Genomic DNA, 27,102 nt, shown 5'->3' with positions numbered 1-27,102 from the left:
GCTGACCTTGCACTAATGTAATCAACAAAGAATCTAATTGCTAACTGAATCTTCTTTGAAATTTTAAGGATATTGATAGCATTAAAAATATGTATTTTATTTCAGGAAAAACAGATACTGGGTAGAGTTTTAAAAAAAAATACAAATGGATCATAAACTACCAAATATAAGACAGCTATGCTTATTTTGACAACAAATAAAAAATTAACTCATGTTAGCCAACTACTAAAGGACACAAATCATAACATATTTTTTCTAACCTTGACATTGAAAGAAGTAGGAGACTAAGTGGTGAAATGTGATATTAGATATAGTTTACCAGCGGCCTGTTACCAAATACTTACCATCACAGAGCAGTCTCTACAATCTTACACTATTTTAAAAGGGTTAAAAAAAAAAAAAAAAAAAAAAGGCCAACCACAAAAAAAATACACGGCAATCACAAAGAAAAAAAAAATCCTAGCTAGCTATATATTTAAAAATTTTAAGGGATAAATATATATGGTGTTTTTAATCACTCATACGGTTTTATCGACACAAATTGAGTACTTTAACCATCACACACCCAAAGTACATGGTTTCAAGTCCAGATAACTCAGGCCACAAACTAAATCAAATCCTTGGAAGTGATTCTAGGTCCTTTACTCTCCAAAATTTCACACTGTACCTTTTAGCCACTGAAGTTGATTGCATAAGGTAGATCATATAAGTAACTAGCACTGTATACTTTTACTGCCTTTCCACTGAAAACTGAACTTCCTGACTTATCTTCTGTTAAAATTATAAAGGTAAATATTTGCCAATCACCCTGTGTATGTGTCCTTGAGTTTATGCACCACACACACTGTTCCCCTGTGGTGTGAGGCATGATGTCCTTGTGAATTTATTAATGCTAAAATATAATAAGCAGCCTTCTCCACTGTCTTTAATAGTTCCTTATACTCCTTTATCTTTTATAAACTGGCAACATTAATATTACCATGCCTATTAGTCCGTATGATCTGTAGACAAATCTCTAGATAATGGTTTTGATAGTTTACATTTAATTATACTCAAAATTACAATATATTATTAATATTAAGTAAAATGCAAAAGCTACAAAGACAACATTGCATCTCTCATCTTGTCAATCAAAATTAAAAGTGTTGTTACATGGTTACTATCTGCAGAAATAGTTACATAGAACATTTCAAAGGATAGTTTTGGACAAACCCAATTTAAATCCTTCTGCTGGTTTCTACTGAGCTAATTCCAATTATGAACAAGTTTTGGTGGAGGGGTCATCAAAGTTGATTTCATCCACAACCAAACAGAAAAAGGATAATGTTCTCCTTATCTTCTACTTCTTTGGGTCTACACAACATATCTGACCGAAAAGGAAGCACACTGCCCTAAGTCTTGATTCCGCTACTAGCTAGTTTTATCACCTAGTATAAATCACAGACTCTCCAGGTTTCATACAATGAAGTATTACATAATATCTCTGAGGTTCTTCCCAGCTTAAAAAATCTATAACTCTATGAAACTATCTATAGAAATAACAACCATGAAATAACAACACAAATGGAGATGCTGATTTAGTCAGACTCTCCCTAAAAGTCTTAAGAATACTCTCTGTAAAACTAGATCTTGTAAAATAAGACTCTAGTATATAGGCATTACATAGAATGGTCCAATGGCTAAGCAGTCTTTAAAACTAGTTAGAAACTTCTGAAATAATTTACATGTAATCCTTTCTAAAAGCCAGGAAATGGATTTTAAATGATTTCAAGTTATGCTTATATAGTGCAGTATTTCCAAGTCAGATATCCTTTCTACCCTGAGGTTGAAGATAATCTTCTCAAAGGATTCTATATTTAAGTATAACAATTCAGTTACTCCTACACTGGCAAGTGAAAATTTTATCCATTACACTTAAGAATTCAATAGCATGTAAATTATGCCTCAATAAAGCTGTTTATTTTAAAAAATGCATGCATAAGTATTTCTGTCAGGAAAACCTGTCCTATATTTTAAACTGCGGTTGAGTTATTAATAATTCCATTTGCCTATTACCAACTTACCTGAATATGTTTGTTTGATAGGAGCTTTTCTCCTTTCCCTTTATTCTTTTTCCTTATATGCTAAAAAAGAGGCTTAATGAATTAACATAGATACTTACATGACAAGAATCTGCTTCTCCCTCTTCCATTGGCTCATCAACCATTTTAAGACCATTTACCTGAAAAACATTGTTCAAAAATTGAGGTTCAAGAGTATTAAAACAAGAGTGATAACTAAGAAAAATATAACCCTAGGCATTTCCTTCCACAATCTAACAAGATCCACACTTACTGAAAAACAAAAGGACAAAGGACACATAGAAGTACTTAGAAAAGGAACACTATTAACATGGTTCCCAGATTCTCCTTGAGAAACTTTGACTTTCAGAGCTTTATGCTTAATTTCATATTGTTTACAGATCTGCAATAACAGATAACTATATACTAAGTATATAACCTATGTACTTTCATTAAATTGTCCCCAACCAAGTATTTATGAAAGGAAAAAAAAAGCCACAGAAATCTACCTACCATGCGGGTATATTCAAAGCAAATTATAATAAGAAGAGTTTTATATAATTGCACTGTTGTGAATTCCTCTTTCATTCAGTTAATTAAACATCATGAGATACTATAAAGAAGAAAGAATAAACTATAGGAGGAAGATATAAGTAATCATGGAAACAAAATAATTCAACATGCAGAGCTCAGTAGGTAATATTACTCACTTTTTAACCACTAATTCAAGAAACAGTAAAGTAGAGGACTTAGATCAAGGTTCTACAAACTATAACCCATGAGCTAAATCTGACCTCCTGTCCGTTTCTGTAAAACTTTTACTAGAACACAGCCAGACCCATTTTTTCCATCTTATCTATGGCTGCTTTTGCACTACAACAGCAGAGTTGACAAGTTGTGACAGAGACCCTATGCCTGCAAAGCTTAAAATATTTCCTATCTGCACCCTTACAATCTGCCAAACACTGACCTGAGATGTTTGAAAATTAGGTAACAGGAAGACGACCCAGATAAAAAGGATTTTAACCACTGCCTATTTGTAAGTCAACAGAAAAAAAAAATTAAAAAGTAAATTAGAGTTTCTTGTGACAGTCAAAATGAAATAAGTTCATAAGCCTATCTCTCCCCTGATTATAAACTAAAATCCTTATATAGAATACAAAAAGAAACTACCTAAGAATTCCTAAAATGAAACAATAACAAATTAATTAGGGAAAATCAAACTTTGAAAACTAACTCTGATGAATTCCCTAGGTTTATTTTCCACCTTTATCTCCTGAATTTGACCCGAGGAGAGAATAAGTCACAAGATTACACAGTAGACATCAACAAAAATTCCAAGGAAAATCCCATTCTCTACACAAAGGACCAGGAAAAGACGTACTTTTGAGCCTGTAAACATAAGGAGAATCCAAGATTCTCCATGTACACACTTTCTCTTTTTTGATGCTGAGCCCAACTCCAAGGCAAGCCCTGATCAACAGAAAATCCATCTTTTTGGCCAGAGGAAGCAGGAAAAGAGGTCCCTATTATAAGAAAAATGTGAGGGTAATCCCTGTTAATTTTTGTTTTCACTCTCTTCTTTACTTCATCCAAAAGGCAGCTCCAATAGTGTAAAGTTATATTACAGCATAAAAGGCTAAGACTCTGAGAGAAACTCATATTTCTGTCCAGCAGAACAGAATAAAGGGCCCATGGGAATTGAAGAATGTGAAAGAAATCAGAGACGACAGAATGAAGACAGCAGATCCCTAATTCTGTGTATGAACCAACACAAGTCCTGGTCACAACAACAAACTGTATGTGTGCAGAAAAGCCTAAAGAAACAACAAAGTCTTTGAGTACTGAACTACAATACCGATAATTGCTCGTCTCAGACTAACCACTGAATTAGCACATCCAATGAGTGGCACATGCAGAGTGCTGACCCAAACTCTCCGAAAACTGAATTAACATTGGAACCATTATCCAGAGAGGACAAGATATAACTTTGGAGTCAACCTAACTAGGTAGACTGCCTGCTGAAACAAACAAACAAATCATCAACAAGTATCAACTCCAAGATGGCTCCAAAGTTGAACTATCTGACAAGAATCTTAAAGCAGCTATTATAACTATGCTTTTCTGGATAAAAATAAACACACCTGAACGAAATGATAAAAGGTTCTCAGCAGAGAAATGAAAACTACAAAAAAAAGTAATTCTAGAACTAAAAATCATAATATATGAAAAATTTTAAAAATAATGGATAGGCTCAATAAAAGAATGGAGGTGGCTGAGGAAATAAAGTTTAAGACAGATTAACAGATGTCATCCAATATGAAGAAGACAGTGAAAATGAGGAAAAATAAACAGAGCCTCAAAGACATATGAAACACTATCAGACATTCTAAAATCCATGTCATTAATATCCCATAAAATAACAGAGTAATACTGAAAAAATCACTTAACAAAATAAAGCCAATCCCATTCATATGAAATAATGAAAACAGGGAAATGTATAGACACAGAAAGCAGACTAATGTTTGGTTAGGGGTGAGGTATGTGGAGACACAGGTCATAGCTAAAGGGTACAATGTTCCTTTTTGATGTGATGAACTTTTAAAATTCACTGTTGTGATAGTTGTATATATTTGTGAATATAATAAAAAGTATTGGACTGTATATTTTAAATGGGTGAATTATATGCTATGTGAATTTTATCTCACTAAAGCTGTATTTTCAAGATAAATAATGGCTGAACATTTTCCAAATTTGGAAAAAAAAAAAAATACAGTTTCAAGAAGTTCAGTAAACCCCAAACAGAATAAAATTAAAGAAATCCACCCCAAGACACGCCTTAAGTAAACTACTTTAAACCAAAGGAAAAATTGGTAAAAAATATTGAAAGGAGTGAGAGAAAAACCACACATTACACAAAGGGGAACACCAAACTGAAAGACTGCAGATTTCTCATAAGAAATCATGGAGACCAGAAAACAGAGAACATTAACCTGAAATCATTGGAAACATGTTAAGACACAAATCTGTACATACATTTTAACAGCAGCTTTATCATTGTCATAAATTGGAAACAATCAAGATGGTCTTCAACTGATGAGTGGATAAATAGAATACTACTTTTTACTCATCAATAAAAAGAAGAGAACTGTTGATACTTGTAACAACATCGATGAATCTTAAAAGCATTTCTGCTAACTGAAAGAAGACAAATCCAAAAGGCTAAATATTATATGACTTCATGTATAAGATACTTTGAATAAAGCAAAACTGTAGGGAAAGAATTAAGATAATTGGTTCAACTGGTTGGGGGTAAAGGAAGATATCACTCAGCAATTAAAAAGAATAATATATTGATACATTCAACAACATGGATGAATCCCAAACACATTGTAAAGAAAAGGAGCAAGATTCAAAAGGCTACATTCTGTAGGATTCCATTTATATGTTATTCTGGAAAAGGTAAAACTAAAAGGAAAGGAGAAGAAATTAGTGGGTGCAAGGAGTTAGGGATAGGGGAGAGGCTGACTACAAAGAGGCATCATATGGGAAGAGTGTGTGTATGTGTGTGTGTGTGCTGGGGAGGGTGGGTTATCAAACTACTCTTTATCTGGATTGTGGTGATGGTTACACAACTCTATACATTTTTTAATCTCAGAACTCTACATGAAAAAGAGTGAATTTTACTATATGAAAAATTAGAAACCAATTTATTAAAAAGTAAATTAGCATTATTTACTCAACTAGCATCTTTATTCTAAAAAAATCCCATTGAAAACCAGCAATGGTCAATAAAGTCAGTAATGGTGTCTACTTTGCTAACGGATCCATCAGTCATTATCTTATTTGATCTCTCTGCAGCATGTCACAGGTGACCACTCTCCTATTTGAGTCTTTAGCTTCTGTAATACCATACACTCATTTTATTTTACTCCAATTTCCTTTGCTGCTTTTTTTCAATACCCTTGAAACACTGTAATTCCTCAGGAAATGGACTAGGATCACCTTCTCATCCCACTCCACAGTCTTTGCCCAGGCAGCTAATTTACTAACATGATTCACGTTTACTCAGTGACTAACTCTCAGTTCCTGATCCATATATCCAACTGCATATTTGACATTTCCACATGTTTATCTCAGATGTCTCTCAAAAATAACCAATACAAAAAGGAATTCTTGACCCCTGCTTCATATCTGCTCTTTCTTCAGGGTTTCCCATTTCATTAAATGATAAAACCATCTACCACCTTAGCTCAACAAAACAGATTATGTGAGATTAAAAAAAACAAAACTGTGACAGATTCATCGTAAGCATATAGAAAGAAGAGCATTCAGAAAAACAGTGCAGAAATCAATATTAAGACAGAATCATGATAATTAAATTTTTGCCATAAAATGACTTTCAGAATTATCCATAGAAAAAAGGATTATGCATAGAAAGAGGATTATCCATAAAAAAAGAAAAATATTGCTTTCCTCTGTTACCTTAGTTACTGGTTACTTCCTATACATACCATCTTATGACTAATTTATCATGAAGCTGTGGGTCTGAAGGAACTAGAAATAAAATGAATGTGAATGAGTCAAGAAGATCACTCTATCCTGGAAATTATTTCAGTCAGAAATGGCCTTTAGAAACAGAACACTCCATTACTCCCATCTCATCTACCCTCAAGGTACCAGGTTTTCAGTATAAGAATATTCATCCTATGGAGAACCACACTGGATATTCATTGATATTTACTAAAATTTAAATCATTTTCATCCACATAAAAACAAAAATAATTTCTGAATTCTCTGGGACAATAAATCTTTATTTCAAAAATAAAATTTGTAATTTAAAAAGATAAGCAGACATGCTGCTTTCCCCTTTAGTGCCAAATGGTAAGAAAAAAAATCTACATATGATTCTGGAATGTTTACCAGCAATAATAAAGGTAGTAATAGTTTACTCACATATTTCAAAATCCGAGTGAACAGACTCTCGTACCAGGGCTTAGAGAATAATACTTTAAAAATTATTTTCACATTTTATCAGAAAAGACTTAAATCACTTCCAAGTATGCTGGACAAACAGAAATACTAAACTGAGTTGTTGTAGTCATCTGATCTCAGAAAATCACATAGGTCAGTTCGAATCTATTGCTTTCTTACTACTATTGATCAAAGCAACTCATCAAGGAAAACTGAACTGAGAAATTAAAAAAAAAAAAATCCCTTTCAGATCCTTGGAATTGGAGGTGGTATGGGATAGTGAACATATGAACATATATAGTTTAGTAAAAGAGTTTACTGTTATCTATGATACATAAACCTGTTCCTTAGTGTTACACAAAAGGAGGAATTTAACAGAGCTAATAGCTTGGTGCTGGAAGATATATTGAAACTTAGAAGTAGGTCCACATCTAACTAGAATAAAATCTACTTTTTCCTTATTTGTGTGCACCTCTGAAGAATAAAGTAGAGAGGTACACCTTTCTGAAGCAGATAGTAGAGAGATACAAAAATAAGAACTAGACAGAAAGCGAGAATAAATATAGGTGATGTAAATGATTAACAAAACATACACAGGACAGCAGTTTCCACAATACATTTGACCGGATTATATATTTTCAGGTATTCTCCAGGATCTCCAAAATCAACTTATTAAAAAAAAATATTGGCCAGGCACAGTGGCTCATGCCTGTAATCCCAGCACTTTGGGAGACTAAGGCAGGTGGATCACCTGAGATGAGGAGTTCGAGATCAGCCCAGCCAATATGGTGAAACCCATCTCTACTAAAAATATAAAAATGTAGCTGTATGCAGTGGCACACGCCTGTAATCCCAGCTACATGGGAGACTGAGGCACAACTGCTTGAACTCAGGAGGTGGAGGTTTCAGTGAGCCGAGATCGTGCCACAACACTCCAGCTTGGATGGCACAGTGAGAATCCTTCTAAAAAAAAAAACAAAAACAACAGCAACAAAAAAAAACACCACTAGAGTTATTTAGTACCTAATGTTAAAAATATACTTAAGAAGGTGACATTCTAAAGAAAATGTGTCTCTCAAATAAGCTTTACATTTACATATTAGTCACTGATAGCTTTTGTAAAGAAGAGTTCTTCTATTCAATTTTTTCACTTTATTTAAATAACATAAGTAAATTAGAGCTAAACATAAAGGTGGGTCCATATCTACCTAAAATAAAGATCTGGCTGGGCATAGTGGCTCACGTCTGTAATCCCAACACTTTGGGGGGCCGAGGCAGGTGGATCACCTGAGGTCAGGAGTTCGAGACCAACCTGGCCAACATAGTGAAACCCCATCTCTACTAAAAATGCAAAAATTAGCCAGGTGTGGCAGTGTGCACTTGTAATCCCAGCTACTGGGGAGGCTAAGGCAGGAGAATAGGAGAATTGCTTGAACCCGGGAGGTGGAGGTTGCAGTGAGCCAAGATCACGCCACTGCATTCCATCCTGGGCAACAGAGTGAGACTCCAGCTCAAAGGCTAAAAAAATAAAATAAAATAAAATAAAAATTCTATGCCTGTATATTAAGCCCAGGACAAAATAAAACAGAGAAAGAAACCTACCAATTGAGCAATGTGCTGGACACTCTAAGATGGGTCCCCATGATCCTCACCTCTTGCTGTTTACGCCCTTCTATAATCCCCATCCCCTTGAATGTGAACATGGCCTATCACTGAATTCCAACCAATAGAATATGGCAAAGGCGATGAGATTTTACATATATGGTTACACTATATCATATAAGACTCTAGAGGCTCTCCTTGCTGGCTTGATTGAAGTAATTAAGTGACCATGTTGAGACAGTCCACATAACAAGGGACTGTGGCCATCCTCTAGGAACTACAGGCAGCCTCTAGGAGTTGAAAGCAGCCTCCACTCAACACTCAGCAAGAAGCCAGGGACCTCAGTCCTGCAACCACAAGGAAAGGAACTCTACCAAGAATCTGAGGGAGTGTAAAAGTAGATTCTTCCCCCAGTCAAGCCTCTATATAACAATGCAGAACAGCTCAAACCTTGATTACATTTTTGTGGGAATCTAAGCAGAGGACCAAGCTGACCCATGTGTTGATCACAGCTTTGTGAGGCCCTAAGCAGAGGATCTAGTTGAGCCATGCCCAGATTCCTGATCCATAGAAACTGTGAGATAATAAATGTGTCTTGGTAAAGCTGCTAAATTTATGGTAATTTTTTGCAGCACTAGCTAATACAATCAAAACAGAAAATTCTCCCCTGAAACAGACTTTCTAGAGACATATTTTACAGTTTAATTGTTTTAAAACAGATCTTTTCTTATTAAACTCACATATTTGTTCTCATCTGGTAGAAATAAAACTATAAACTATACACCAGTAAGTGACCTAGGACAAATGTTTAAGTGGGGCCAAATTTTTAATTTTAGTTTTAATAAACTTAAAATTGAACAGTTCTATTTTTGTCCTTTAATCCTGCTTTCTGAAAAATCAATCACTAACCTAAGTACAGTATAGAGAACATAATTTCTTTTTTTTTTTTTTTTAAGTTCTGGGATACATGTGATGAACGTGCAGGTTTGTTACACAGGTATACATGTGCCATGGTAGTTTGCTCCACCTATCAACTCACCACCTAGGTTTTAAGCCCCACATGCATTAGGTATTTGTACTAATGTTCTCCCCGCCCTTTTCCCGCCAACCCCTGACACACCCCAGTGCGTGATGTTCCCCTCCCTGTGTCCACGTGTTCTCATTGTTCAACTCCCACTTATGAGTGAGAACGTGCGGTGTTTGGTTTTCTATCCCTGTGTTAGTTTGCTAAAAATGATGGTTTCCACCTTCATCCATGTCCCTGCAAAGGACATTAACTCATTCTTTTTATGTCTGCATAGTATTTCATGGCGTGTATGTGCCACATTTTCTTTATCCAGTCTATCATTGATGGGCATTTAGGTTAGTTCCAAGTGTTTGCTGCAATAAATAGTGCTGCAACAAACATGTGTATTTATATATAGTGTTTACATATAGTGCTGCAATAAATAGTGCTGCAATAAACATTCATGTGCATGTGTCTTTATAGAATGATTTATAATCCTTTGGGTATATACCCAGTAATGGGATTGCTAGGTCAAATGCTATTTCTGGTCCTAGATCCTTGAGGAATCACCACAAGAACATAACTTCATATTCCTTTAACAATCAGGGATATCTTAATATCTTAAGAACTAACCCTCTCAACATGAATTATCAACAGCATGGCTTTGTTGCCATGAAAGATGAAATGCAAACTAAATGCAGAATATATCTTGGAATTTACTTTTTCAAAACAATTCCACCATACATAAGGATGTGGAGAAATTGGAACTTCTGTGCACTGTTGGTGACAACGTAAAATGGTATAGCTGCTATGAAAACCAGTATAGCAATTCCTTAAAAATTTAAAATAGAATTACCATATGACCTAGCAATCCCACTTCTGGGTACAGAACCAAAACATCAAAAGCAGGGTCTCAAAAAGATATTTGTACACCTAAGTTCATAGCAGCATTATTTACAAATAGCCAAAAGGTAAAAGCAACCCAAGTATTTATCGACAGACGACAAGTTAAACAAAATGTGATATATATATACAATGGAGTATCATTCGACCTTAAAAAGAAAGGAAATTCTGATGCACGCTGCAACATGAACCATGATGATGATATATGAATTGAAATAAGCCAGTCAAAAAATGACAAATACTATATGATTCCATTTATATAAGGTATCTAGAATAGTCAAATTCATAGAGATGGAAAGTAGAAAGGTGGTTGCTAGGGCTGGCGAAAGGGGAGAATGGAAAGCTTTTGTGTAACGTGTAAAGAGTTCCAGTTTTGCAAGATAAAAAGAGTACTGTAGATTGGCTGCACAATAATGTGAATGTATTCAACACTTTTGAACTGTATTCTTTAAAATGGTTAAGATGGTAAATTTTATGTTTCATATATATATATATTTACATATATGACAATTTAAAATTGTAATGCTAAAAATAAGATTAGTAATACACCGTATCAGGTAAATTTCTTGTCATGTGCATCTAGACTTAAAGCTCCTTGAGGAATGATGCTGTGTTTCATTCATTAGGCAGGCATAGTATGTCATGAAAACAACAATTCTTCAGTGTCAAGCAGACCAAGATTCAAACTGTAAAGCTCTACTTTTACTGCCTTTGAAAAGTTTATTAAGCTTTCTTAGTTGCGATTTCTTCATCTGTAAAATAAGCAACCTAGGATTGTCAGGATTCATACAATGTTCCTAAAGCAGCTGGCACAGTGTCTGACATGTGCTCCATAAATGCCTGATGGGGGAATGTTTTTCTGACAAAAACAGAACACAGAAAAAAACATATAAAAACATTTTAGCTAATAAGTCATCAGAGGTAAATAATGCTCCCTGTATAGAGAATAGTAAATCTTTGAATCAAAACTTACTGCCATATCATTATCATAATAGTATTGACTCAATAGTTTTAGTTTAGTTTTTTATTTCATTTATTTATTTTTTGAGATAAGATGTCGCTCTGTCGCCCTAGGCTGCAGTGCAGTGGCAGTGCGATCACAGTTCATTGTAACCTTGAACTCCTAGGCTCAAATAATCCTCCTGCCCCAGCTTCCCAAAGCACAGGGATTACAGTCATGAGCCACAGTGCCCAGCCCTAGTTTAGTTTTGATATGTCATACCGTTGTGGAAAGATCACTTTTAAAATTATGATAGAATCACTTTTGGTCAATGTGAAATGAATCTACCAAACCAACCCATAAAAGTATATACATATTCATGAACATACTCCTTGCTTTAAGAAATACAAATTGGAGAGAAATAAAAAAGTATCTTTGTATATTTTTACTATAACACACTTTATCAATTTATCTAACAGTCTTTTAAGCAAGACATTTCCAAAAATAAGATTTAGTTGGTTTGTTTTTTTGGATTCACCAGGCGAATTTTAATTTGTACTCTGTCTTTTATACTACCAAATATTTTCAAAGGTTTATTAATATCTATGGTCATTTCTCCAAAACACTTTAATCTTTTTGAACTTTTAAATTATATTATCAACATACTGCTTATGAGAAATCTGATGACAACTACAATAATCATTTTAAATTATCTACTTTGATCCTTTCTGGCTTTCTAATTATACAATATTCCTGTAGTTTGTACCTCAAAAGGTTTGAAATATACCCATCTAATTATTGTCACTGCTTCAGGGAGGACTTAAGGAAGGGCAATTCTGTTTCAAATCAATTTAAAAGAGATGTCTTTTTTTTAAAGAGTCTCAGAATGGGACAAGAGTATACAGCCTCCGAGCGATTACTTTAGTCAGGTATTTAAATGCAATCATGAGGCTCTGTTGTAAAACTATTAGCTGATAAAACATATCCATGTTCAAATTAAGGCATAAAACCAAGTCCAAAGTTAAATATGAATGATGTTTGGAGTATCTGTCATTTTGAATTACCTGTGCTTTTGAATGTCAACTCATCTTTATCAAGACTCACGTTACACTTTCCCTTTTTCCTTCCACCTTACCCTACGCAGACTTCTATCAATAAACACTGTGTTACTTGTTAAGTATCTGTTCCATCTCTCTATCAGACTGTAAACTCCTGGAGGAAAGGGATCACATCATATTCCTCTTGGTTACCCCAGTACCCAGCATAATATCTGGAATATAATAGACACTGGAAAAATATTTACAAAATGGAATGACTAAAATCTGGGATCTAAATGAATAAAATTTATAAAATAACTTCAATAATAAGTAAAGGCCATTATTTTTCCTTAGATTTTTATTAGTTTTCTTACTAAAAATGTTTAAAACCAACTTTAAAACATAATTTCATGAAGAAGTTACAGTAAGTCATTTTACTTCTCATTTCTGACTCTTAAATGCTAACAGCAAAGAGGAATTCAGCTTTTTCAAAATCACATTAAAAGATATTGTTTGGGTTGGTCATAAAATTGTTTTCAAGAAAAAAATCTTAGAAATTCTTTGTATTTCATATCTTGCATGGCAATCACATTATGAACCTCAGTATCCATGGGACATTGGTTCCACGACCTCTCGTGGACGCCAAAATCCACAGATGCTCAAGTTTTGTATATAAAATGATGTAGTATTTGCATATAACTATGCACATCCTCCTCTACACTTTAAATTCTCTCTATTATTTATCTGTTACATCTCTTCCTCTGTATTTTAAACTAACTCGACTAACAGTTATTTAAATGGCATTTATATTGCTAGATATTACATAGCAATAATATTATCTCTATTAACAGCTATTTACATAGCATTTATATGCTAGCTATTACATAGCCAAGAGTAAGGGGAGCTATGCAAAGCAAGAATATGGCACAAACTGAACTGCCATACATATCAAGGCTCTACTTTCTTGACAGCTTATTTGAGCAGGAGGAAATCAGGTATTATATTTTAGAAAAGCAAAAGAGTGGGAAAGATCTATTAGTGAATCTGTGAATAATGCCACAGGAGTACGGAATTAAAACATTAACAACCAAAATATTTCTTAAAATCTTTCTATAAGGCTAAATTTGTTGGTATTTGTGACATAATATATTGTCCTTCAGTTCAGACATTTCTTTGTGCATTACGGAAAAATGGGTAGATACACAGTTAATTAGTTTTCAGTTATGAAGACAGAAATTGAGAGTAATAACCAAATGAACCCTATCTAGCAACACAACACTTTATACATATTTAATCATAATTTGGTGAGTGCATGCAAAATAATATTTAGAACCAATTAAAACAAATCCAATTATCATCATGCTTTTAAAAAGGACTATTTTTAAAAAATAGTAGTTGTACTACTACTATTACTACTGAGTTACTACTGAGTTACTACTGAGTCACTGAGTAACTACTGTTACTACTGAGTTAAACTAAGTACATCAATATTACATAAACATTAGAAGGTATTTCCAGAACATTTGAGTTTTTACAACCTTGTTTCAATGACAGAAAAGCAGCTCCCTGGTTTCTATTCAGGCAGGAATTTGTTTACTCTGCTTAGTTGAAATCAGAGCTAATGACTTTATTGGTTTTGAATAGCTCTAAAGTGTTCCCAATGCAAAGGCACTGGCTGTCTGGCCAGTCTCATATGGGCTACAACACATGAATTTGGGAAGTTTACTTTCCAAAAATATAAGTATTCATGTGGTATAAATGAAGTTCCCATATATATACAACCTACATACACACATGACATTCTGAGGTAGTAATTCTCACTGTTGTAACCTCTTCAAGATATGAAGTCTATATAATCACATTAAAATACTGCCTTTGGGGTATGAATTAAGTTTAAATTGTCTACTGAGTTATATATCAGGGTTAAAGAAGTACTTTGTCTAGAAAACCTAAATCTTTAGTTATTTTTTGAAAGGAAAAATAACTTTATTATTCTTGACAAACATTATATATAAAGTACAATTGTGTTACTTCTCAAAACAATCATAAGCATGTTAATTCACATTTTATATGTGAAGAACTGATTAACATTTACCTAAAAACATACGGCAAGCTAGTGACAAGATAAAGCAATTCATTTGTCCCAGTGAGTCACAGTTCCTAAACATCCTACACCATATTACTCTATTCTTTCATCACTTCATAAACAATGGAGAATAAAGGAAAAAATTTAAAATCTAAAATGGGTTTCTATGTGGAAGAAGGTCAAAAATAGACAGCTATTACACAACCTTAGCTTGAGGTCAAATTCTACCTGATACGTGTGGGGGTTTTTCCATTAATAAATTTTTGCTCTCAAAAAACTGCTCAGAGAAAATCACAAGTCAATAGACTATAGGAAACAGAAGCTCAGTGAATACAGAAAATATAAGCTCAGTAAAAGCAGTACCATCCTCCTAAGAAATGAATACAAAAAAGAAAAAGCAGCCTTACTACAGCTAATCAAGGAAGAATAAAATGTTTCAAAACTCAAGCCACATGTAGAAGCAGATGGTCAAAAAGGAGAAATGTATATTTGTATATAAATACCTTTAAATAAGATGAAATTCTAATAACTGCATAATTAGATATACTTAAATATCATTATACAATAGTTGATTTTTTTAACTTCCAAGCCTGTTAATCTTCAATAACTCAGGTTGCAGATGTGATATATTTAAAAATAATATTTACTGAGTACTTACAATGGAAAAGACACTCTTCTAAGTGCTTTACATATATTATATGCTACTGTTATCCCCATTTTACAGATAGAGTGACCAAGTACAGAGAAGTAACTTGTCCAAGGTCACACAGTAAATAAATAAAGAGCCAGAATTTAAACTCCAGGCATTCTAGCTCTAAGGAACTAGCTCTTATCCTCTATGCTATTCCGAATTTCCAAAGAATCTGAGATGGCTAACCAACTGTTTATATTTCCTTAAGTTTAACAATCAACTTAATTAGCACAATATTCTCAATACAAACCCAACCTACGTTATTCTCATATTTCCTCTTTCACGTAGGAAGGCATGAGGCACTTAGTATCATTAACCAAGGTTAAAGAAAGTAGTTTAAAAATGTTTCTCAAAGAACGAATGTCATTCTCTTCTTAAAACCAAAAGGAATATGCAACTACTATTTGTCAATTTTAAAAACTAAAATAAATTGTTTTTGAGACAAGGTCTCGCTCTGTAACCCAGGCTGGAGTGCAGTGGCCTAGTCATGGCTCACAGCAGCCTTGACTTCCCAGGCTCAAGTGATCCTCCCACCTCAGCTCCACAAGTAGCTGGGACCACAGGCATGCGCTACCACACTCAGCTAATTTTTTATTCTTTTCAGAGACAGGGTCTCACTATGTTGCCCAGACTGGTCTCAAACTCCTGGGCTCAAGTATTCCTCTCATGCTGCCTCCCAAAGTGCTGGAATTACAGGCATGAGCCACCATGCCAAGCCAAAATAATGTGATTTAAAAAGAGCAAAATTAAATCTATGTTAATGATGGTTAACAAAGCTCCAACAATCCAGGCTCCCATTTTCTTGGCAAATAGATAGTTTCTAGAATATGAACTGAAGCTTATTCAGTATTGTAGCTCTCATGTCTAGTGCTAAGCAACTAACAGGTCACAAACTGCTACATAAAAAATGTTAGGGGTAATGTACAGATATGGGAGAGGAGATAAACAGAGAAGTATCACTGCAGAATGAGAAAGTTCACACAAAACTTCTAGCACTATTAGGTTTGCTCATCTATAAAAGGGTCTAAGAACAGTCACTTAATGTTTTGAAAATTAATGACTGCAAAGAAAATATACCACAGAAATTATTTTGTTTTTTAATAAAGAATATTTCACTAAACCCGATACAGAAACAACCTGAAGAATTTATTAACTCATTTTGTTAATTAATTTTATTAACACCATATATCTATGCTCAGTAAGTGCAATTCTGAAGTTCCACAGGACTAATTCATTAAAATTATGATGAAAACTACACATGTGTGACAAAATGATTTTTGATATAGTACAAAGGCAATTCAATGGAGAACAGGTAGTCTTTTCAACAAATGGTGGCAGAGCAACTGGACATACCTGTGGGAAAAAGTAGACTTCTACCACACTACCCACCATATTCAAAAATTAACTAGAAATGGATCAAAGACCTAAATTAAGACATATAACTAAAAAACTTCTAGAAGAAAACTTAAGGGAAAATTTCTGTAACTTTGGATTAGGCTAGGATTTCTTAAATACAACACTAAAAACACAATTCATAAAAGAAAAAAAAACTGATAAACTGGACTTTGCTAAGATGAAAAACGTCGACTCTTTATTAAGAGAATGAAAAGACAGACCACAGAATGGGAAAAATATTTGGAAATCGATATCTAATAAAGGACTTGCATTTGGAATATAAAGAATTCTCAAAATTCAATAATAAGAAAACAACCCAACTTGAACAATTTCAAAAATTTTGAAAAGACAACTCATCAGAGAATATATATGGATGGCAAATAAGCATATGAAAATATGCTTAGCAACATGTGTCATTAGGGAAATGCAAGTTAAAATCACAATTAGATACCCCTACACTCCAATTAGACTAGCCAATTTTTTTCACTTAATCTGACAACACTAAGTGCTAACGAGTATTCAGAGCAGCTGGAATTCTCATACACCAACCTCACTCCTAAGTGTTTACCCAATATAAGTGAAAAGTTATGTCCAAATCGAAATTTTCACACAAATGTGTATAATAGCTTTATTCATAATCACCAAACACTGGTAACAACCCAAATCCAAATGTCCTTCAACTTATTAATGAACAAATCAACTGTGGTACATTCACATAACAGAATAGTGCACAGCAATAAAAAAGAAAGAACTAATGATATATACAATATCATGAATAAAGACCAAATAAAATCAAATTAATATTGTTTATAGATGTGAAGTTGTTGAATGACCATGTCTTTTATGAAAATCCATATTGACTGACCTCCCTTAAGAGATTCTATAAGTATTCACTTATTCCAACATAATTGCTCTACACATGATAAACACAATAAATGTTTTATGATTGTGCCAGGTCTAGAGTTACTCTTCTCCATCTGTAAAATAAAGTACAAAATCATATACAAATTATTTTACATATGTTCTGTCATTCTTGTATATGTCTCTATAATCAACATATGGTTTTCTGTATATGCTCATGTAAGTTTGAAATGGAATTGTTTCCAACAGCATTCATTTATCACAGCATCTACTCCAGGTGAACAATCAGGAATGCAAAATATTTTTTATCAAATCAGACCTAATGGTTTATCTATTTCCCTTAATTTTGAATTTTGACTATTCTCAATTAGTACAATTTCTTTAACACATACACCAAACCCCTCTCATGATACTGTATTTAAGAAAAACTAAAAGTCATCTGAAACCTAACAATCAGTCCACATTTCCCCTCATATGACATTTTTCTCCTTTGTTTTCTGAAGTTTTGTCCACTCTGATCCTTTAAGTAGAGTAATAAATCCCTATACCTCAACTCTCATCAAGCTTATGATTTTTAGGATAATTCATGTTCCATTTTCACTTATGCCTTAATGACTAATTTCAACTGTAGTAAATGAAAATAGCAAAAATGTTTTATGTAATAATTTCCCCAGAATCTTCAGAAAGAAAGTGTAAATTTTAAGTTCTGCTTTTTTGAAAAAGGTAGCAAATTTCCCCCTAAAATTTCCTTAGATTTTAGAAACTGATCTTGATCTTTATTTTTTCAGTTTTTGCATTTTTTCTCAAAATTCAGTTGAGTGTATTTGTGTGGCTCTATTTCTGTGTACTCTATTCTGGTCTACTGATCTATGCATCTATTCTTCCATTGATACCACATTGTCTTTATTATAGTTACATAGTAAAACTTAATATCCAATAGAGTAATTCCTTATTTTATTCTTCTTTTTCAAAACTGTTCCAGAGTTTCTAGGTCTTGTACTTTTATATATACATTTTAGAATATGCTTGTCTGTTTACAAAACAAAACAAAAAAACAGATTTGCTGGGATTTTGTTGACATTTATTTAACTTAAATAGACAGGCATGGCTATTGAATCAGCACATCTGACTGCTGATCTAATATGGTTGCTAACAACTTATCTATATTCTCTCCTTATTTTCAATATTGTCCTTAGTGGGGAGATAGCAATGTATAGAGGAAAAAGCATGAATTTAAAATAATCTAGTTTCAAATTCCAGACATACTTCCCACTAACTTGCATGTATCTTTCTATTCTGTTAAAAAGACACAACTGTCTTACCAAGATGTTTTGAAGAGTGAATAAAACTGAGATAATCTATGATGCATCTAGTACTAGCTGGTACATAGTTCATGCTCAATAAATGCTATATCTCTTTCTCCCTTAAGATTCGATACTTTTAAATGAAATGGATTCCAACATTTTTTCAGGTTAAAAAAAATTTGTATTGGGTGTTTAAATTGCTATATTTCCTCTTAAAGTTTGTCTTTAATCACTTTACAGGAGAGGCAGAGGGATCCATAGTAATAATTACCCATGGGTTTTGAAATTTTTTGTTAGAGATGTAATGGGATATTTGTCATTCAAAACAGTCACTATCTCCTTATTTAGCTATTAAAATGGGTGAACAAGTAATTTAACCTCTTAGTTTTATGGCCAAACTATATGAAAATTAGCTACGGTGCTAAAATTTTGTTTTTAATGCTACTGGAAAAGCAAATTCCTCAAAACTAAACAGCAAGAACATACACGACAGTTCAAACAACCCCATTTGGCTCCAGTCATATCTTAAAACAACAACAAAATAAAACACACAGAAAAATATCACAATTCACAGATAATTTACTGTAGAGCTAATTGCTAGCTTAAAAATTAATATTCTTTGTTTTCCTATTGAATAGTGACAACTACGTGACTATTTCTCTTTTTACTTTGGCCTAGAGCTGTGGTTTTTAACCCTGGCTGTGCATCATAAGCAACTGGGGAATCTAGATTAGTTAAATGTGAATCTCTGAGTGGAACACTGGCATGGATAATTTTTTTAAACCCCCAGGTAAACACATAATACACAGTCAGAGTTGAGAAAAACCAGCTAAGGAAACTCAAGGTCAAATTTATAACTCAACTATATTTTAAACATGTCGTAGACCCTTACAGCCTGCTTATTTGTGTTCTATTTGATTCTTCACTCCCTACCCTCCAGCCTTTTCATATATCTCCTACTTTGTTTTCCCTTATCCTCAATATCAAAATAGTTATCAGATTATATTTCCCATATACTATCTCAAATACTTGGTGAAATGAAGCAAATGACAAGTAACACACATGCACTCTACTCCACCCTCCCTCTTTCTCTGTCTCTTCTCTTCTCCACTCTCTCTCTCTCTCTCTCTCACACACACACACACACACACACACACACACATGCACACAAAATTACAGCAGGACATGTTTCTAAAGTAGAGATACAGATAAAAATCTAGCAGTGAAATCAGCTACAGAATGTCTCCCAGGGCAATTTAGAAAACATCTCTTATCTGCAAAAACCAGATTCAGCTCAGCTCTCTAAATCTCTCTCCCATTCAACTCCTTTCCCACCTAAAAACAAACAAAAATAAAGAAAATACACACACACACAAAAAAAATATCGGCAAGAATAGTAAATAATCCTTGGAAATAACATAAATGAATAAACATTACATAGCAAAATCTGACAAAGTACTGAAAGGCTTATACCTCAAGATTCCCAATGCTTACCAAATCTTAAGAAGTGTTGCTACATACAGTGGTGGCACCAAGAAAGAAATTACAGGAAGGGAAAAAAATCTTGCATTTCCTCATCAAAATTCTAGACGAGAGAGGAGGTACTAAAACAATATGGCCCAGAAAAGCAACTACACTATCGGTAGGTCTTATTATGGAACACAGAGGTAATGATTAGCTCTCTTGATGAACTAATCAAGGTAGGGAAATACAGAGGCCCTGCCCCGAGGAACTGACCTGAATATTTCCAGATCAGACTGGTTTAAAGAAAGATTGATTTGGAGGAACTGAGAAGGCACCTGTGGGAGGGAGGGGCCACTGTCCTCTGACTCCTCCCTGCTTGTCTATTCCAAATAAACCTGGTGAAAGCATACAAAAAATACAGATGTCCCTGCTCTCTTTCCACATTCCAGAAATAAGTAATGGTCACTATTTTCAGAATAGGACTCTGTACTCACGGTTGCTGACTATTTAAGATGAACATTGGTGAAACAAGAATTATAGGCCTAAGGCCCATTTAAAAAGAATAAAAAAATGTTTTAGCTAGTAATAAGCGTATTCACCTTCGGTAGTAAAGAATTTAAGCATTCTAAGCACGATCAGAAATCTTCAGAGTGGAGTGCTATTATTCAATACAATATTAGAAAGGGGAGAGTTCATTTTAGCTTTCTATCTCCCTATACTACAAAGATCTATTGATTTTTGTATTAGTCTAGTGGCTAATATAGAGACTTACATTGGCAGGCATGCATTAAATACCTGTTACATTGAATTAATTCCTACCAGGACGCTTCCAATCTCAGTTGTTTGTTATTTCTTCTTACTCTCCAACATCCAATCATTTACCAAATTGTAACTATTCTACCTCTGCCAGGTCTCTCCCATCAGTCATCTCTTTTCTACCCTTTCTGTACTAGTTCAAAAATCTCACTAGTACTTCCACTAACACAATAGCCTCCTAGCTGGAATTGCCCACCTTCCCTATCTCCCCCATTCTTCACTACCATCAATTATTTTTCAAAGCACAAATCTAATGTCACTCATATTCTCAAAAACCTTCAGTGGCTCCTATTTATGAGATAAAATTGAACCCTTAAACTTGCTTAAAAAGTCCCATTCAACCTGGAACTAACCTACCTTCAATACATTCCTTATCTTATTTCTCACTATATCCCCTCTCCCATATCACAGACTTGTAACAGTATCAGACTCTTCCTTCTTTCAGAACATTTCCATGCCTTTTCTTATATTGTCCCCATCCACGTGAAATATGCTCCTTTCATCTGTCTGTGAAAATATTACCACTTTCTAATGCCCTGCTCAAATTCCACCTCCTTCACAAAGGTTTACCAGATCCATTCCTAAACCACCACCACCACCATCACCACCACCACCACCCCATTGTTGATAATCTTGTGCCTTCTACAATAACAATTTCCATACATGCCTGTCTAACTACCTGAATGTAAACATGTGGGGGTAGGGTAAGCATTTCACATTACAGCACTATGTACAGCACTGCCTTGTACTCAATAAATGCTTCATGAATTGAACCAATTCCTTCCATGACAAGAGTTCAGAATTTTTAAAAATATTAAAAATTTCAATGAAACACCTCATCAGCCAGATACAATAAATGAAATTAACTGTCTCTTCTTATCCTTCCAGTGTTTCTAAATATAACTTTGTATTTAATCCCTGGATCACCCTATCTGTGATTACAAACATTCACAGTGAGAGCACCACTATACTTAGATGAAATGATCAAATTTAGGAAGGGTTCTTAAGAAAAACTGCTTACAAAACGGAAAGTCATGGCCATGGTTATCTGAATCCCAGGATTTTAACATAGATAACAATAGTTCAGAGTTTAGGGGCATGGAAAGAGGCATGATGGCTGTGGGAAAAGAGGAGGAACTATTGTGTACTAGAGACTATGTGCAAAACATCTTGCTAAGTTTATTAAACCCAGCACTGAATTTTCTTTACAAAACAACTCTTGAAGATGGTTTTTTCTCCAACTTATAGATAAAAAAAAGTGAGGTTCAGAAAGGTTAGGTAACGTGGATTGTGTCACACCATGAGTATGGCATGGAGCTCAGACAAGAACTCAGATTTACCTGCCTTCAAAGCTGTTCTTTCCTCTATCACTATAGGGTCTCATGGGAATTAATTAAAACTAGAAGTTTTTCTCAAATTGGTTTTATCAGTAAACTACATACTCTCAAAACTAATTTGCTTAGACAGGTATGGTTCTGAGCACCTGTAGTCCCAGCTACTCGAGAACCTGAGGCATGAGGATTGTTTGAGTCCAGGAGTTCGAGGCCAGCCTGGACAATGGGCAATGACATAGAAAGACCCTGACTCGAAAAATAAATAAATAAATAAAAACTAACTTGCTTAAACAAAAACAGCATTGCTAAAGAAATAATATAAAAGTACTAGATGTTTACTATGATATGAAATGTGAAAATTCTATAATCAACTCGATAAGGAAGCACTTGGTTCCTCACCAAAAAACAACTAAGCGAACAAACTGTAACATGCATGGCATTAAATCATGAAAAGTTCACATTAGTCAAATAAGTTGTTCTTTATGATCCTTGCCCAGGAATGACCCATCCCATCTCAAGTAAAATCTCTTTCTTGATCCTGACAGAATCCAGTCAAAAGCTAAAATTGTGACTGCATGAGGGGTGATGCCCTTTGAAGTTCCTATTCCCAGTAGACCTGATTGAGACAGTCCCTGCAAGAGCTCTCACAACCAGTTTCTTGCTTACCCTATTTCCCCTCTTCTAAGAACTCTCTTCCCAGAAACCAAAAGATCCGAGGTTTCCCCTTCTCAGGCCCATTCTCCTCCTCTCACTGGGATCAAGCTAATTATTGGTTGAAACCTGACACATTTCACCATAGAACAATTTTACAAACAGTGGTTAGGCTTGGCATCATTATACCTCGCTATTGTGTACTGATCTAAAAATGTAAGTACCCTTGATAAGTTTTTCCTGTGGGAAAACATGTTAAGAGTCTCAAACAACCAATTTACACACTTCTGAATGGTAATTCAAAGGTTAACAACTGTCCATGCAAGCAAGACAGGTAAAAGATACAAAAAGACTCCAAAATATATGGTATTGTCTATAATCTTTAATCTTACCAGATTCAACACACACAGAAATGGACGGAAATTATTTCTTTTGACATTAAAGTTAACAGATTCTTACCTACATTTTCTTTAAGGATTCTAGCACATTTTAAAAATATATATTCTACAACAAAAACACTCTTAGTCCTAAATTTATCACGATTGAGGGTTGTAGACCTTGTACTCAAAATTAGCATTTCTAAAGCCAACATCAACAAATTTGTAATTAAAATAAATATAAATTATCAAAAGTAAACTTGTGTACTTCTTACCAAAAGAATATAATTAAAAACAAACAAACTCTTCTAAGTACTAAGTGGGTCTGTTCAAATGTAGCATTTAGTTTTCACCTAGAATATTTTTTATTAAGTAACTTGCAGGGTTAAATCTAACCAATCATAACTGTTTTAGAGAAAGAAGGCAGAAATACTATCTTCACCACATTACCTTCACCTTTCGTTTTACTTCATAGGGATTAACAATTTCCACTCGAGTATTTTTCCAAATTGCTGAGGTAGAGAGACCCATTGTTAAATCTCTACAATACCTAAAACATACTGCAAACAATAAAAAAACCATATGTGGTAATTACAATTTAAAACATACTACATTCAAAGTTAACAGAAATAATAAAATAGTAGGCATGCAAAAGGCTTCCCACCTCCCATCCCATCCTTATAGGGCAAAGCATTTAACTGTTTTTATAAACTAAATGCCTATGACTCTAAGTTCTGTAAGTTACATACATGAATAAAACAAAGTTCCTCTCCCCTTCAATAGACTTGCTAGACAATTGTGCAGTTAGTATTCCCACATTTCACAAGAAAGGAACACCTATTCATTTATCTTGTTCTTACGAGATGTAAAATATTAAAATGTATATTGGAATTGCTTGGTTTACTAGTAAAATATTTCCTGTAAGTATAGAGGGTTCAGATTTAGGGTATTTCCGAATTTATTTCCACTACATTCCTTACCACATGCTATTCTAGCATGTAATCTTAACCCCAGTTTAGTTGATAAACAACAAAAAAATTTAAAGAAAAAAAAAACAAGGTAATCATATAACAGCCAAATGTGTATTTTTTTTTTTTAATGGACCAAGTACTTGAAGAAAAGTTGCACCCTTTAGATGTCGAGGATTGAGAGTCTTACCTCAAAATATCCTACTGTGAATCAATTTCACCAACTATTTTTAGGAGGTGTATGGTGGCCTCTACTGGAGTAGTACGCAGTCGATTAAGTTATCAGAAAAGGATCCAACTTTCTATCACAAAAGACACGTTTTTGTGTTTAAATGCTGCCCGCTTTTATAACAATAAAAACAAAGCACCTGTGTACATCTAAGTTCTCACTGCACAGCTGACCAAAGCCCAACCAGAACAGTTTCAGAGGTAAGAAGAGTGGGAAGAGAGGTGAACCAAAGTATTTTGGTTGAACCTCGCTAAGTCTTACCAAAGATTCGACTTATTTATAAGGGCTGGGGTTTACTTTGCGTCTTCTTTTACAGACCAACGGGGCGGGGACAGCGGTTGTGGAAAGGAGAAGGGGCGGAGCAAGAGTGCAGTAGAATCAAGGGGACCTGAGAGGAAGCAGTAGAACATCACCTGAAACCTGGCGACTGGAGATAGGTCGCCAGTGTATCTCGACATGGGTCATTACAAGGAACCATAACAAGCCACAGAGAAACGAGAAAGCTGTTACCAGGGAACACTCGTGCCTATGTGCAAATGTCCCCAGAGTTACTTAGTCACCTTGGTGTGTTTGTTGCACTGGGTTCGTAAAGCGCCCGGGGTTCAACAGCGAGCTGGAGTCCGCAGCTGTCCCCCAAAATGTTCCCAGCCAGCAAACTAGGCGCGGCGGAGAAAAAGGGACGCGAGGAGTCAGGCACAGCACCCCGCCTGTCCCCCAGTTCCCCTTCGGGTCGGAAAGTGAAGAAACTTAGTCACAACAACTCTGGCGTGGCCCGCCAGGCAGGCGCTCCGCCCAAGGCCGAGCCCGGACCCAGGCTGCACTCACTCCGCATGCCCGAGCCCGCCGTCTCATCCCCGCCCGCTCCCCAGCGAAAGGGCAGGGGAGGCAGCATCTAGGGGGCTTGCCCGGGAGCCCGCTTCCCGGCCCCACGCCTCTCCTCTCTCGGTCCCCAGCCAAGGTCTTGAGGGGAAGGAGGCGGGGGTTGGCTCCAGCCCGTCTCGGCCACCACACTAACCTCGCCGCTGCTCGCGCCGCCGCCGCTGAACACTTCCATTTCTCGGTCCCAGGGCTCGTCCTGAGGAGCGAATGGTAGCATCTCCCCTTCAGGAGCACTCGAACAGGAGCTGCCGCCTACCGCTGGCGCAGCCGCGCATCCTGTCTATTGAACTGGCCCGCCGCCGCCGCAGCGACCCCCAGCCCCGCCTTCAGCGACCGCTGCCCTCGCCGCCGGGTCTCTCAGAGGCTGGGAGCAGGGGGTCGCTGCCGCCGCCGCCCGGTGATTCCCATAGAGAAGACAACTCTGTGCTGCCTCTCCGAGAGCTGCCGCTCGGCTCGCGCTCACCACTGCCACCACCACGACGGCCGCTCGGTGGTGACTCCCCCCAACACCCCGCTTCCTCGGGTCCCCTCCCCGCTCCCTGCTCTGTCAATATGGCGGCAGCGGCGGCGTTACCTGTGCGGCGCCTGGACCCCCCCACGGCGGCGGCAAAGCGGCGTCACCCAAACGTCAATGGAGATTCCCCAGCCTGGGGTGAAGGGGGCGGGATAGAGGGGCGGGGTGGATGCGGAGGACCGCGTGGTGGGTGGTGGGATAGAGGGGAGGGGGGCGTGCTGGGCTGGGGAGACTGCTGAAGAGTAATAAAAGCCCCTGCTAGCGCCTCGGTAAACCGGACCGCTCCACGGAGCATGCGCAGCACTCTTCACACATGCTCAGCAGGCCCTCTCAAGTCCACGGAGCAGCACTGCTGGCGGGCGGTAGGATTCTCAAAAAGGATGCTGGAACTGGAGGACCCTCCCGAGCACTTGAGGAGTCAGGGGCAGGGTAGGACTCCAAGAGTATTTCTTTGCAGGGCTTACGAAAAGCAGGTGTCTTATATGCCAAACCACGCCCATTTCAATACTTAGTGACAAATACTAGGGCGGGGATTTTAGTACATCATACATTATCCTCCTAGGAGGTAAAGGCAGGATAACCCCCGTTTAAAAAAAAATAAATATGCCTGTCCTCCCTACCCCCCACCTCACTTGTCCCTCTCAGGATGCTCCCGCTGGTTGCCCTCACACTATTGATGACACACAATGCTTCTCTTCTTCACACATGCACGCACACAGGCAAACATATGCCACTTAATGGACTCCACTTATGGCAACAAAGGCATGATTCCGAAGCTTGCCCATCCTCCAGTCCCCTCTGAGAATATTGCGTCTGTAGTGACAATAATCATAATTTTTACTACTTTCTTCAAAGCGAGCTTTACTACTTCGCTACTCTAAGCCACACACTGTATTGGGAGCTGGCGATATAACAGAGATAAAGTACAATCTTACACGGGGGATGATCAAGATGCCTCTCATCAAAACACTTCAGAGCTGAAAGTTTAAAAGTTATTCCGCATTTGACACT

At 36.0% G+C, this 27,102-nt stretch overlaps 1 protein-coding gene across 5 annotated transcripts in view; it reads right to left on the bottom strand.

The window, feature by feature from the left end:
* The window catches only part of RPS6KA6 (ribosomal protein S6 kinase A6), a 134,316-nt gene extending 107,973 nt beyond the window's left edge, over positions 1-26,343 (bottom strand). The window contains exons 1-3 of one of the 5 annotated variants that reach the window (XM_073013547.1): positions 26,152-26,343; positions 25,714-25,773; positions 2,162-2,221 (exon numbers count right to left, since the gene is read on the bottom strand). In XM_073013547.1, the coding sequence (XP_072869648.1) occupies positions 2,162-2,221; positions 25,714-25,752 (99 nt within the window). In that variant the 5' untranslated portion in view covers positions 25,753-25,773; positions 26,152-26,343. Of the gene's footprint in view, positions 1-2,161; positions 2,222-23,951; positions 24,062-24,659; positions 24,759-25,713; positions 26,115-26,151 lie in introns of those variants that run through there. The other 4 variants (XM_037989487.2, XM_037989486.2, XM_073013549.1 and 1 more) reach the window with 4 other exon arrangements.
* Between the last annotated feature and the right edge of the window lie 759 nt (positions 26,344-27,102).

Source organism: Chlorocebus sabaeus, chromosome X (assembly GCF_047675955.1).
Source record: "Chlorocebus sabaeus isolate Y175 chromosome X, mChlSab1.0.hap1, whole genome shotgun sequence".
NCBI classification, from domain to species: domain Eukaryota; kingdom Metazoa; phylum Chordata; class Mammalia; order Primates; family Cercopithecidae; genus Chlorocebus; species Chlorocebus sabaeus.
Note: the sequence above shows the minus strand (reverse complement) of the source record. Positions and strands in the feature narration are given on the sequence as shown.